The sequence below is a fragment of the Leptidea sinapis genome, chromosome 42 (genome assembly GCF_905404315.1).
Source record: "Leptidea sinapis chromosome 42, ilLepSina1.1, whole genome shotgun sequence".
Classification (NCBI taxonomy): domain Eukaryota; kingdom Metazoa; phylum Arthropoda; class Insecta; order Lepidoptera; family Pieridae; genus Leptidea; species Leptidea sinapis.
Genome location: NC_066306.1, coordinates 2206503 through 2222003, shown reverse-complemented (window position 1 = coordinate 2222003; position 15501 = coordinate 2206503). Strand labels below are relative to the sequence as shown.

The 15501-nt window shown below is 36.7% G+C and overlaps 1 protein-coding gene across 3 annotated transcripts in view; it reads left to right on the top strand.

Moving 5' to 3' along the window:
- LOC126976734 (uncharacterized) overlaps positions 1-15501 on the top strand; it is a 132816-nt gene that overhangs the window by 82641 nt on the left and 34674 nt on the right. For all 3 annotated transcript variants that reach the window (XR_007731966.1, XM_050825286.1, XM_050825287.1), the window contains exon 3: positions 4455-4581. Coding sequence is in view for 2 of the 3 variants with exons in the window: in XM_050825286.1 (XP_050681243.1) it covers positions 4455-4581 (127 nt within the window). In the remaining variant the exon portion in view is untranslated. The remainder of the gene's footprint in view (positions 1-4454; positions 4582-15501) is intronic.

The window sequence follows — 15501 nt, the reverse complement described above, 5'->3', positions numbered from 1 at the left end:
AGTACAGCCGAATCCACAAATTACGAATTGGACGTAATAGAAAGAGTATGTGAGAGTGATAGAGATGGGATTCTTTGCGGACATGTGGATGGGTGATCACATAATACCATCAAGTGAGCTAAAATTATCACAATAATAATATTGACACACTTTTACACAAATGATTTCCTTGCCCCAAACTAGGCTTAGCCTGTACTGTGGGTACAAAGACAATATATTTAATACATTATACTTAAACATACATAAATACATATAAACATTTATGACTCGGAAACAAACATCCATATTCATCATATTGTATATTATTACCAGACTGACCCGGCACAAGTTGTTCTGTAAATAATAATAAAAAAATACCGTTTTATAGGAATTTGGCAACAATATTTCAAAACATCAAGAAATATTTCGTAATAATGCTCCCTGTTGTTATAATGAAATTGTTTCACAGCAGAACTGTCAAACCGTGCGTCAATAAATTCACTCATAGAAAATATGTCCATACAAAACAAATATTGGAAATAAAAATAATTATGGGTCCCAAATCAAAATAAAAACTATCCTATCTCGCATTTTGGACTAAACTGCACTCCATGAAGCACTCCCCATGAAAAGCCGTTCATTTGTTTAGGCGTCCATCGCGGACAAACAACGTGACACGTAATTTATATATTATGATAATGTAGTTACATAAAATGTTGTTATGAGGTACAAGCCGTTGCACCACGTATTGTATACACATCCAATGAACTAGTTCAATGCAATTTGTATTTAATGAATCTTTAATTGAATCCGATCCGCGAGCGACACATGAATTATTCAGCGGCGAAATGTATCTATTAATTATGTCGCTGTGAATACGAACGCGGTTTGCGGCTCTCTAGCTCGTAACAGTGTTATGTTAACGTTTGATAAATAATTAAAACTCAATTGTTATTTTATTTTAATACGTATTAAATGATCTATCTATGTGGACCCTTAGGTAATATGGGACTTCTAGACAGAGCATCTTGTTGCTAGACAACCGATGAAAACACGCCCCGTCTATTACTTTAGTGTGCGTGACAAGCCACGTCTTACACTTGCGATTTGTATGTGTTAGTGTGGCATACATTGCTCAAAATAGAGGTTGACAGTCCAACTCAATTTTTTGCACGTTTTCACAGCTTTCGCAGTCTATATAATACAAGACTTATAAATGATCTAAGTTCTCATGGGTAGATTTCAGTTGATCAACTGTTGAATCGCTTGAGATTTTTCATCATTTGATATCTCTCAACAGAAAAAGTTTCGAAAATAATTACATAAATCGTACAATAATGCAATGAATGAATAGCCACCAAAAATACTTGTTTCAGATGGGTATGATAAGGATAACGCACTCTTGCATTCACAACAACAGCATTAGAAGGAATAAATGTAAATGTTTTTATCGAAGACACATCTGTATAGTCGGAGCAATTAGCGAGCGAACAAAAGGAAATCGTTGTCAATTAGTCAAATTAAAACCAAGGTCTTATCTCGAATGGCTGCGGAGCATTTGCGTCGAGCTCAGTAAAAATGGTGCTCGCTGGTGTTTACAAGTCGCTGCACTCGGATCAGCCCTGAATCACTCCACACATCATATAAGTCATAATATATTTTTTCACTACTGCTGCGAAAAGAAATAATAATGATAATCTTTATTTGCATTTGAATATTGTCAGTCATATGAATTGTCAGTCTTACAATCGGTCTTATTTTAGATAGTTTCAATTATTCTACCTACAAAGTATGCAAATATATGGTGTACTTATAAAATATTATTGTAAACAAAATTTAACCTAACTAATAAGTATAATAAACTTCTAAGCAATACAAAATTCATGACAAATTTATGTCAATTTTCCTTTTCAAATTGTCATGGTTTTATATAGTCAGGTAACTTATTGTAAGTATATTTTTAACGCCATGTAATAAACATTTTCTTGTCAAAGTGTCAATTGACAGTTGGGCATGAGTAGTTTTTTTTATGAAGGTAAGGGACGAGACGAGCAGGACGTTCAGCTGATGGTAATTGATACGCCCTGCCCATTACAATGCAGTGCCGCTCAGGATTCTTGAAAATCCCCAAAATTCTGAGCGGCACTACAGCTGCGCTCGTCACCTTGAGACATAAGATGTTAAGTCATTTGCCCAGTAATTTCACTAGCTACGACGCCCTTCAGACCGATACACAGTAATGTTTACCTAATACTGCTTCACGGCAGAAATGGCGCCGTTGTGGTACCCATAATCTAGCCGGCATCCTGTGCAAACGAGTCTCCCACTGTTTGGGTATCGCGCGGTATTGGTGCTTACAGAGTGATCTTTCATTTAAGTGAAATATTCCGGGTGTTTATGTAAATAAAAATATATAATAATAAATACACACGTATCCCGAACATACAAAGAGGGTAGTGTTAATATTTTAAGCGGCGCTCTCAAAGAGAAGAAACAGCGCAGTCCTTTTTGTGTTCTCTCTCACACACTTTGATTGTCTATACAATAGTATATTGTAAGTCTATGTTCCAAGGTGTCGGTGCAGATAATTTGCCGCGTGAAACAGAGGGCGTACCGCCAACGTAATTAATGCATGTATGTGTTGTTTGTTTGTTGATGGTCGCTGTTACAGCTACGGTGGCCGTGGCCCGTAATACACGCTACGCAAGTTATGTCGTGCATAACGGCCGTCGGATTTAACACTCTATATTCAAAAATAGAGTGAGATATTATTTATAAATATCCGGACACCGAGCCTTGCTCGGATTTTAAAGAATGTACAAAACTTGAACAAAAAAAAAAAACTACTAGGAAATCTGGATTCGAACCGGGGTCTTCTGCATTCCGGATCACCCAATGTCCCATCTGAGCTATTATAGTCTTGTATATAGTGGCGCAATTTACCTTTGTATTCTATTGTCATTGTAGTTGTTTCTCATTAAAACACGGATAAAACTAATTTTATTTTTAAATTGAAACCTAGCTAGATCGATTTCTCGCCCCCGAAACTACCTGTATACTAAATTTCATTTAAATCATTGGAGCCGCAATGATTTCCGAGATTCTAATTATAATATATTTAGAAAAATTGCTCGTTTAAAGGTTAAGATATATTATTTTTATTGTGTGTGCTTCCCCGGGGCATAAAAGGCATAAAGCTCATGATAGCGATAAGCAATAGCATTGAACTGATTCGGTGAAGAAGCCATGTAGCCTAGCTGGGTCCGGGCTTATTGGGAGTTATCATGAGACGCACACCCCACATTCATTACTTAAAACTGTACAATAAAAAACGTAGTGCAGTCAAAAATACCAAGCAATTTATAAATTACAATATAATATTCATCATGGACACTAATATATTTTATAGAACCAAGTTACATCAATATAATATTATTATGTAATATATTTAATGCCTTCATTATTATATTTAAATTGGTATCAGCTGAAAAATTTACTATGTATACTAAGGCCAACGAGAGGAGATAAATTATGTAAACAAACGGACCGTATGCTGAGTTATATTTATTTATTTTGCATTTTAGTAAATAGAATTTGAAGGACTTCCCTTTTAAGTTCGCAGAAGTAGGGAAGACCGCTCATTCCAACGTATGAGAAACAATTAACAAAAACATTAAATACTTAAATAAACTAATCTTAAGCATAAAATAAACAAACTAAAAATGGTTTCAATATTTACTATACATTTGAAGGTAGTTTAATATTTACGCGGCTCGCACTAAACTTGTAAAGTCCTTCAAGTTCTATTTACTGAAATGCTAAATAAATAAATTTTTGATTTTGATTTTTTGATATTGTCATAAATACGGCTGATCCGGACTCTTCTGACTGATCACTTTGTCTAATACAGACGACAGCGAAGCCCTGAATCTTTGTTTACATTCTTAATCTCGTCTCGTTGGCCTTACAATTTTATGTTTGAAATTCGTATATTTTGAAGTGAAAGCTTCTTTGCCGCGTTCGGCACTATTTGGTAGGGGAAAAATCTCTTATGGGTTCGCGTCACCGACGCGATGAATAGATAATTAAAAATAAATAAAAATATGTATAGTTAAACACTTTTTGGAGGGGTGAAATCTCGTGAGTTCGCCTCATTGAAAAGCTTATAAGTCTGTAGCTATACAGCTGACGTATTGTGTAACATTAGTGCTGTCTATATCTTATATTATGTGAAATTGAATGGATTTAGTGAAAAGTTCAATGTGTATTTACCGTGAATTGTTCAAATTGTGTTTTTGTTTGATTATATATATAAATGAATAATTTAATTGTCTTTAAACATTATAAAATTTCAAATTTTAACGCTAAAAGTTCTAAGTTTCCCTTCTATCGGCGGTCCCTACAACTGTCAATTTAATTTTAATTATTCTTTAATGTGTATAGATGTGAAGTGTGACTGTGTGTATCTTTTACAGGTGTCGAGTAAACCGTACCAGGCCGCAGCCGGCGCAGAACTCACCAAGCTCTGCAACCACAAGCGGAAACTGCTGGCGACGCTGCAGGCGCGCTCCACCTCACCTCCGCACCACGACCATAAGAAAGGTACGTAATTTATGGAATACTATGCCCAGACCAGTGGGAGGCTCCTTTAAACAGGATGCCGGCTAGATTATGGGTACCACAATATTGATGCCTGTATGGCAAATCGCCTTATCATTATCACTAGAATCCAGAATTCCCACTCCCAGAATTCTTTAGGAAGGAGAGGACGTTGCTAAGGTTTCTGGAGGAATTCGGGTGGTAGAAATAACAAATATATTCCCACACACGCGAAATAAGCGCACAGTCGTCGAGTTGCGGAAATTTTTGACATGGGGAGAAGAACTAACAAGAAACTCCCAGCCCGTCTTTTAAATCATATTACAACTTAACCTACATAATGTAATAAATACTACACAATTTTAGAATTAATTGACGCACGGTTTGACGGTTCTGCTGTTAACAATTCCACTATAACAACAGGGAGCATATTTTACGAAATAATTCTTGATGTTATGAAATATTATTGACAAATCCCAAGAAAAACAGTATTTTACTTATTATGTACAGCCTACCCGACAGACGTTCTGTCGGGTCAGCTACGCCCTATAAATTTTAATTCCCTATTCATTGCAATGTATAAAATGTGAAAATTAAACAACAGGTTGCTCATTTGCTTATCATTACGAAAGAACAAATAACAAAATATATTCTACACAGCTCTGGTTGAATAAGCATTTCGATATATAATTAGGTCAGTGAACACATTAATTTATTTATATATTTTATATAATATAATCCGTAACGAATGGGCGAATAACGCCGTCAATTCTTTATTGTTTATTATACGGTTTACTTTGAAAGGAATCGATACAGTAAGAAACATTGTTCTACGATCAAAAACGAATTGTCGGGGACCCAGTGCTCTGTGAACGGCTCACTTCGCGTTGCATAGAGATGTCGCTTCATTGTGTGTCTTCCGCATTTATCACGGGGAGTGTTCCGAAGAGCTGTTTACCCTGATTCCTGCCGCCGAATTCCACCTTCGCACGACACACCACAAGTTACGATATCATCCCCACCATCTGGATGTGTGTCGGTCCTCCACAGTGCGGTTTTCAAGGAGCTTTCTTCCACGTACTACAAAGCTGTGGAATGAGCGGGACGATACAACATGGGTACCTTCAAAATTAGCGCGTACACCTTCCTTGAAGGCCGGCAGCGCTCCTGTGATTCCTCTGGTGTTGCAAGAGATAACTTAACACCAGGTGACCCGTACGCTTGTTTATCCTCCTATTCCATAAAAAAAAACGAAACTCACCGATATAATGGAAAGAATAGACCTACAGAAATGAAGGTGGGTAGGGCACTTGATACGAGACACAAAAAGAAAAAAGATCCATGCAGTGGAATCCTATAGGGGCTCTTGTTTCCGCAATTAAACCACTAGTATGGGTCCATTTTGCGTGCAGTACTGGCCCATTACTCCAACCAGCCCAGCTCCCTCCAGAAGTTCAGAACACTCCTGGGGTGTTCGCAGACTTCGTCGAGCGACCTTGTATTAGTTAAGATTTATGACCGTTGGTTGGCCACCCCCGCACATTCCAGGATTACGTGAGTGACCGTTTCGTCCTCGGCTAGACAGCCTCTGCACTTAGGACTGTCCGTCACGCCGACTGTGGAAAGGTGCTTGTTTAGTGATGTGTGAGCCGTTAGGGTGCCCACAATTATACGGATGTCATGTCTGTTAAGGCTAATAAGCCTACGTGTCAGTTTGGGCGACAGTGCAGGTATCGCTTCTTTCAAGCCAGGCAGTGACGGAATGGTATCCAAGGGATGGCAAGCAAAGCCGAGGTAGGAAGCTTACTAGGTGGGAGGATGAAATAAAGTTAAAAGCAGGTCCTAACTGGAGGAGAGTCAACTTTAAATCAGGCGTATGCCATGAGGCACGCCGATATAAGAGATATTTTGTAAATTTAACTTAAAAATTATTGTATTTTTTTTTATGAAAATAAGGGACGAGACGAGCAGGACGTTGAAGCTGATGGTAATTGATACGCCCTACCCATTACATTGCAGTGCCGCTCAAGATTCTTGAAAAACCCAAAAATTCTGAGCCGCACTACAATTGCGCTCGTCACCTTGCGACATATGTATCATTTGCCCAGTAATTTCACTAGCTACGGCGCCCGTATGACCGAAATAGTAATTTTTACACATTAGGCAGAAATAGGTACTTACCCATAATCTAGCCGTCCTGTGCAAACGATCCTCAAACTGGTAAATATGTACATAGTTTCAGAATAAATGGGCTTATTATTATTATACGGTTTCAAATTATTATTCCTGTTACAACTGACGTAAAATTAGAAACAACACACAGTTAATCCAATTAACAAAAGTAATTAGAGTCAAACAAAATATGCTAATTAGTTGGGAGCCATTTAAATGTATCCGTATAATTAAGTTATATCAGTAATGGACGGGGCATTTCAATCAGACTATTTTTAACTAGTCATGCGATACTCAGTTTTGGAGCGGAGTGGCCGCAGTTTGATTTAATCTCAATAAAGATACTATCGCAGAACTTTAGTATCTTCTAGTAGTAGTGTAGAAGGAGTTGGTAATTTAAACGCTCATGATACAACTGTAAATCTGTATTTTAAAGTTTCCTCACTTAGAATTACAATATACCTACACTTATTATAAAAAAATAAAAGGCAATTAGGGCATAGTGTACCCTTACAATCACAATAAGTAATGCCTCCTCGAACTTAGCGCTCTGGCTTATATAAGGCACGACCGTCTACCGTGATGATGTTACCAACTGTTACACGAATCAAGTTAACTAAAGATCTAAATATAATATACTATTATAGTTATTTCTAATCATAGTAATAATGATATTAAATAGTATTTTAATATTAACAGTAGTTAAATAAATGTAATTGTTAATTGGGATATCTCATGGGTTCATGATGTTGGTAGCGCTTGTTAACATATCAAGCTGACAGTAGTACTTCTTTGTGCAGAATGTCCGTGAAGCAATAATTTGTTTTCTTTTTTACTATCTGTACGGGTACTAGACGAATAAATATTTATTCGTACATGTATTTTTTTTTTTTAATAACGACATATTATAATGAACCGTTAGATTGTCAATCCAGTTCATTGATTACTATTTAACGGCCTGAGGACGTTACTTTATAAGGCCGTCTCGGCCGAATCGGCCCTAGTTCACTAGTAGCAGTCCCTTGTTCGGTTTGAGGCTGGGCGCCGTGCCTAGTGAAATGACTGGGCTAATGAGACCAAAATTACCAAGAATTTGTGACCAAAATTTATGAACAATGCGGTACACGAACCCGCGACCTCTCGGCGGTTCCGTCCGAGCGCTCTTCCAACTGAGCCAACCTTTCGAGTGACGTATCGTTCTTAAATCTTGGTATGTCTTCTTCAACTCTCAGGGTTGTTTAATTAATTCCAAAAGTGAGGGATATCATTTTTTTAAATAAGACGTTACTACTTGTAATATGAATGTAGGTAGGTAATCTACTGTAACATGAAAAATTTTACAAAAGCCATTATGGTGAAGGCAAAACTAGAGAAATAAGAACAGTGTACCATTCTTATTTGACAAACTTGTCAACTGACACACAAACTATGTTATATATTACAAATAGCATCATAAACTTAGTACAACTAGGCGTAATAGACGAACCCTGCGTAAAAGTGTAGTTAACTTATCCCATCGTATAAAAACCTAGGTGTGAGAAAGAGACGGAATAGATGAAGACCATGAAACCGTTTTGAAACAATTGACTATCCATTATACACCTGTCAAATTGGACGACATTTTAATTTTAGTGTTTTTATCGTTATTGTTCTTGGTTTTGACGGATATTAATTGAAAATAAAATGGTGTCTTTTTATTTATTAGATTGTGTTGTTACATATAGCAACAATCCAATTATAGAAAAATTTCACAGGTTAATTTTCGTAGGACATATGCACTAAAATACTAAATATTAAATTTAATGTACATAGTAAGCACTCTTTTTTCTTAAAATTATATAAATTAAAAAAATTATGCATAATAAATATTGTAGACATGAATATGACGCCGATTATCAATATTTGTCATAGGGATTCACAAGAAAAATACTCAACACCTCACTAACACATTTGTAAAACTAGAACACATGAACATTTTAAATTTAGTCTCGCCGTAATGAGGAGACTGTTAGTCTATTACCTACGCTAGTATACTAAGTTTATGGCTAGCATCATAGTATCAATTTACTAAAGGAGATCTAAATGTCTGTTAGATTTATAAAGGTTCATTTAGAGGTAAAATTAGGTAAGGCCTTCCTCAGATTAAAATTGTCGGGATAAAAATCAGTGCTTAACCCGTCGTTACGAAATTCTAGAAACAGAATTGGAGGGAATTATTGTTTTTCGCCCTGTTTAAATTTTTTTCCGTTTATTATAGCCGGATTATTATATAAGGCTTGTGCGTGGCCTATTTTATTAAGTCTGTGTAAGCAGTGCTTAAGTAATTCATTAAAAAAAGAAAATCAAAAATAGCATCAAAACGCAAAAGAGACTGGCTGATGAAACTGAATGAATGATCATATTGGTGTTATTTGAAAAAAATATTTATCTAAAAACCAAGGAGAGCCAAACATTTTTTCTCAGAGGAATCACAAGAGCGTTGCCGGCCTTTAAGGAAGGTGTATGCGCTTTTCTTGAAGGTACCCATGTCGTATCGTCCCGGAAACACCGCACAAGGAAGCTCATTCCACAGCTTCGTGGTACGAGGAAGAAAGCTCCTTGAAAACCGCACTGTGGAGGACCGCCACAGTGCGGTTATATGTTTATATTAAAAGGGGAAGAAAACTTATATTAATTTATGAAAACCAATATTATCTAATCCTTGTAAGCTGCTGTGTGTTAATAAGTTGTATAGGCTATAAAATAAATATCCTGGAATGTGCAGGAGCGGCTAACCAACAGGCAAAAACCTTAGTAAATACAAGGTCGTGAAGTCTGTCAACATGCCAGTAGTGCTCAGAACTTCTAGAAGGAGCTAGGCTGGTTGGAGTAACTTGCCAACACTGCACGTAACAATGACCCAACTAAGTGATCTAGTTCCATCAAAGCTATGTGAGGATGTGTAGCATATCTGTGAATAATGTGTGGTGCTTCTGCTTCCATTTCTTGATTGCAAATGGTTAAACATAAAAGTATCTTCCTTTTACAATTATCCATATCTATTTTGCGCACTTCTACTTCCAACAAACTAGCAACACATCTCTCGCACACATCCCTCGCTTGTTTTGTATGTGTAAAAATCTAGCTCCGCTGAGCCGTTTCCACCAGAGCTGTGCTGACCGAGGCGAGGCAAATGAAGCGCTAGTATTGGTTCTTTACAATCACATCCCTCGCTATGCATCCTCGCAAATCTCTGGTAGAAAAGCAGCCTAATTGCAGAAATAGAAGATCCTTCATAGGGTTGTGAGAAGTCATTCAGAATGATCGCGGAACTTCATTTAAAATCAGTTTGTGGATTCTGTGTGGGGTGCAGGGTTCATCCGCGTCAAATTTAATTAAACGTGCGAACGCAAACGGATTAGACAGCCTTTGTCAGGAATACGGCCGCGGCGTAGGTCCGGCTTGCAAACTTTATTGTGTATTGTTCATCTATATTCATGAACGTTTGATATTGTTTCTATTCTGTTTTAATTGGGTTACCTTTGTGTGTATGATTAGATTTTATTATGCCAGTTTCTCTGCGTGCTGTGTCAGTCATATATATATGATTTCTTCCCCTTTTAATAAAAACATATAGGTGTATTTATATTATAGTTACGTTTATCATTTATAATATATGCTTTTAACAGTCGGCCACGCTTGGAATTAGCTTCTTAGTATTAAGAATATTAAATGTGCTTACCATTATCTTAACGCACACATTGGCAAATCAAATTGGTCACGCATTATCGGGCTGTCAGATCGTCTATATGCTAATATATTCTATAAGTCCATGATCAAACATAATACGACTCAGTAATGTGAAATTATATTCAACTAATTCTAGATGTTAAACCAGCTTATACTTCTCATACAAATGTATTGCCATAAACAACTTGTGAAATTTCAGCAGCAATTAACAGATTTATGTACACAAATAAAATTTCAAAACAAAATTTATGAACGATGCGAGCCAACCGTTCGAGTGACGTATCGTTGATAAAACTTGCGTCTTGTTCAACTCTCACGTTGTGTCTTCATCTACAGGATCTACTCTACAGTTGCCTGCTCAACCCCAATATTTCCATATTAGGAAATTGACTTGAAATATCGCTCTTTCAAATCTAAACAATTTGTTATTTTAAAATTGTATTTGTGTAATTATTCCCAGAAGTGACAGAAAAACATAACAAATTGTTCAGATTTATGTTGTTCCAAGTTCCAATAATGTAAAGATAAATGCATATATAAAAATACCAGCCGTTCCCGCCCGCTTTGCTGGGCGAATTTTAAAAGGAAATAAATTAATGAAGGAACGTTGGAATTCGAAATATAAGTAGCCATAAACCGTCTAAGATAAATATCGCATCGAATGGTGGTAGTTTCATGTCGATACAATCAGTGGTTAAGGCGTGATTGAACCTTTAACAAAGACCATTTTCATTATATATATAGAAAGAAAAAAAAAAGTTTTTTTCTTCGTTATTGTTCACAATAAAAAGTGTTACAGAGAAAATACGTATTATAAAGTCACCCACAAGAAACCATGTAAAGTTTAGTTTATTCGTGGGGACGAGATCGCTCTTAATAACTTACATTATTATATTAAATTCTTATACTAATTATATTAACACGCCTTATAATACACATAATTACACTAAAAATTGTTTGTTTAATATATACTTTGCCTTTTTCGGTTTTTTCCCAATACTTTCTAAAACGTTTGCTGGCAAACTATTAAGTGTGTCTGGCAATATATACTCCGATTTCCGCCTACCATATGCATTTAGGTAATATGTATGTGTTTAGGTAGGACCAGACTACGGAGGTGTGGTTGCCGTGACCGTCTTATTAATTCATGTTTGAAATATAATAACACTTCAAAAGTGCTCAGTTTAAATCAGTTAAAGGTGATTGGCGTTTGAAATATGTATGATAAATGATAATCGTAGCTTATTTGGAAGGTAATCGAGCGCGCAGTGCGGGCGACTAACGGGACATCAGTGGGCGTTGTTTACTGCCGGCTATTGAGCGCATTGCTCGCGCCCGCCTGTTGCTCTAACGGTAACCCTCAATCAATAATACCACGTTCGATTCCCTGATAAACAGCATAAACTGTATAGCCAACTTTTCATCAGTGGGAGGCTCTTTTGCACAGGATGCCGGCTAGATTATGGGTACCACAACGTCGCCTATTTCTGACGTGAAGCAGTAATGTATAAACATTACTGCACCCATCCGAAGGGCGCCGTAGCTAGTGAAGTTATTGTGCAACTGAGACTTAACATCTTATGTCTCAAGGTGACAAGCGTAATTGTAGTGCCGCTCAGAATATTTGGGTTTTTCAGGAATCCTGAGCGGCACTGCATTGTAATGGGCAGGGTGAAACAATTACTATAAGCTGAACGTCCTACTCGTCTCGTCCATTATTGAAATTGTCGTGTATAATCAGAGTGTCTGGCTATCTCTGTCTTTTATAGCTGTTAGGGAGTAACTGTGGTATCTGAAGTTAAGTATATCTTTGATTTTAGTTCTTTGTGGAGATTTTCTTGGGGAGGCCTATGCTGTAAAGCAAGACAGTCAAGAAACCGGGGCTTAATACGAAAATTTATTTAAACTAAAAAATATAATATATATACTCAATATAGATTGTTGATAAACGCTATTAATATATCTGCGAGGATCAAAATCGATTATCGATCAAAATATTACTACTATTATTATTTTTTTAATTCCGGTTTATAGTTCACAATTTTATTAGTGATTTCGCAAAGGTACTGGGAGTCAAGATAATAAATAATAAATATAGCAACACTTCACAGCCAGCTTTACAGTTGAAAACCTGTTCAACCCCAATAATTGCATTTTAGGAAATTGACTTGAGATGTCCCTCTTGCGAATATAAACAAACATGTTTAAGTAGATCCTGTGGTTGAAGGCACAACCTAAGAGTTGAACAAGACATACAGAAATTTCAGTCAGTGCATCACGGTTGGTAAGAGCGTTCGGACGGATCGCGGATTCGAGTCCTGCATCGTCCATGAATTTTGGTGCAAATAAATTTGCATAATATAAACATTTCTTCTAGGGTCAAGTCAAGACATAAAAAGGCATAAATTCTCAAATTTGATTCCTTTAGAATTCTTTTTGATGTCATTTCTAATATACTAGATACTACTACCGCTTCGGAAACAAATGGCGCTCTGAGAGAGAAGAAGCAAGCAAGCAATTTCCCAGCATTATTTTTTTGCGCAAGATTGGCTTTAAAATGTCAGATACTTATTTGAACATTAGGTAATAATGTCTTACACTCTCACTGTCGTCATCACTTATTTTTGGAGTTTATGTACTTAAAGCTGTAATAGGGCCGTAAGCTTTGGTAAGTTATATCAAGTATCCGGTAGCGCAGAATCAGCACGAGTGACGGCCTGCGCTTATCCAATTACTTATGATTCCGGGAGTTGCGGTGATCCGTTGAGTCGGTGATCTCATTGAGGGGATTATAACTATTATCACTGCACTCACTGTACTCGGTAATATGCGACGAATACGTTCGGTCTCACTTAAGCCAATTAACTTGGTCTAAATCTTATTAAATGTTGTTACGGTACCGTGGATTTGGTTTTAATTAAACATACGAAGTATCTTAAAAATGTTTATAATGTGTGTTACGTTATTTTTATCTTAATTAAACGAAAACACCCATTAACAACAGTACTTAACAAAAAAAATCGTATATATTAAGTTATGTACATATTCTAAGATCTAATATTATAACTTAAAGTGAAAACTGAGACTTTTTATTTTGTAGTAGGTAGCAATTATTAGCGTTTCTATTCTTTGCTTCAACATATTTTTTTATGAAAGTAAGCACGTTCAGCTGATGGTAATTGATACGCTCTGACCATTATAATGCAGTTCCGCTAAGGATTCTTGAAAAAAACTAAAAAGTCTGAGTGGCACTACAACTGCGCTCGTCACCTTGAAACATAAGATGTTAAGTCTCATTTGCCCAGTAATTTCACTAGCTATACGGTGCCCTTCAGACCAACACACAGTTATGTTTACACATTACTGCTTCACGGCAGAATTAGTCGCCGTTGTAGTACCCATAATCTAGTCGGCATCCTGTGCAAAGGAGCCATTGATAAAAGTATAGTTTGTTAGGGGCCCTACAACAGGATTTATAATAGAGGTGACGTACCGAGCTGTCATGATGTCAAATGCTAAAAGTGCTAAAAGTTCGGTACATCAGTTCCAAAGTCTGATATTCAGTATCTTTGAGATAAATATGAGAAATTGTGCTATAAACGATGACCCACCATTATTACTACAGAGTAACAAGACAATAAGTGAATGCAGTTTTGTTTTTAATTCCAATATATCTTCATAAGTCTAGGATATTTTAGTTTCGTACAGTAACCACTCAAGTTGTTCTTTGAATTTTGTTTGAGCACTCTTTTCTGAACTGTTACTCTTTGGAACTGCGGCATCGAATTGAAATGAATTGAGTTGAGACCTCGAGTCCTTACGTAATTTCTATTAAATATATATAATAATCTGTCTGAAAAAAAAATCGAAGCATAGATAACGAAATTACTATATTACAAAATACTTTCACTTACACTATACACTTTTTTTATGGAATAGGAGGACAAACGAGCGTACGGGTCACCTGTTGTTAAGTGATCACCGCCGCCCCCAATCTCTTGCAACACCAGAGGAATCACAGGAGCGTTGCCGGCCTTTAAGGAAGGTGTACGCGCTTTTTTAGCACAGAGAAACAAGACAAAAAGTGAATGCAGTTTGTTTTTAAATTCTATATATCTTCATAAGTCTAGGACGGTGCTTGCTGTTCACACTAAATTGCGACACTCAAACTGGGTATCCATAATACTACTTTGTACAATCATTTACTCCAAATTTTATATTTAGGGAATGTATTTATGGAATTGCAATAAATTTTAATTGAAATAAATGTCAAATATGTATACCTACTTAAAAATTGACTTGCGTATAGACAAATAGAAACAAACAACCGAGGTACATCTCTAACGGAGATACAGCAAAAGTAAAGCGCATCTATATTTACTGTAACAGATTTTGGTTGACAGGTCGTAAATAGTCTGCCACGCTTGGCGTTACCTCCTTAGTATTTTAAATACGAAACCCATAACTTGTGCACACGTTGATAAATATAAATTGATCACCCATTCGGGCTAGCAGCTCTAGACGCTATAAACATGTTCCCCCTTTTTTAATGTCACAATGTTTACAATGATTATTTTCTATCTTTAAAGATATCTAGACGTTCTTGACAAACGGATATTTTCTGAAATACCTACTAGTGCTCAGAAGGTGTGTGCACAATTGAATCATAAGTCATCAACGAACTCTCCCCTAATACAATATTTTCACCAAGTCTATATTCCATTTAACAGTTGGCTTCACAATTTTCTCGTTGGAACTTGTGTAATGGGCGCGGGCGGGAGTACAGAGAGCGTCTCAAACCTAGTTAAGTTACTACTAGTTGTAGCAGACTAAAGCAACACAGGCAAAAGTGGTTGTGCGGGGGTTTTCTTGTAACAAAGAGCGCGCAGCTTCTTTGTTGATAAGTGGCGGGAGGTTTGGGGTGCGCTTAGCGGCTCGGAGCTCGGGGGAGGCTATTGCATCGTACATTCGTCCGTCGCGGACTAATACCTCCTCACTGCACATGTTTTCCTGGTAGTATTC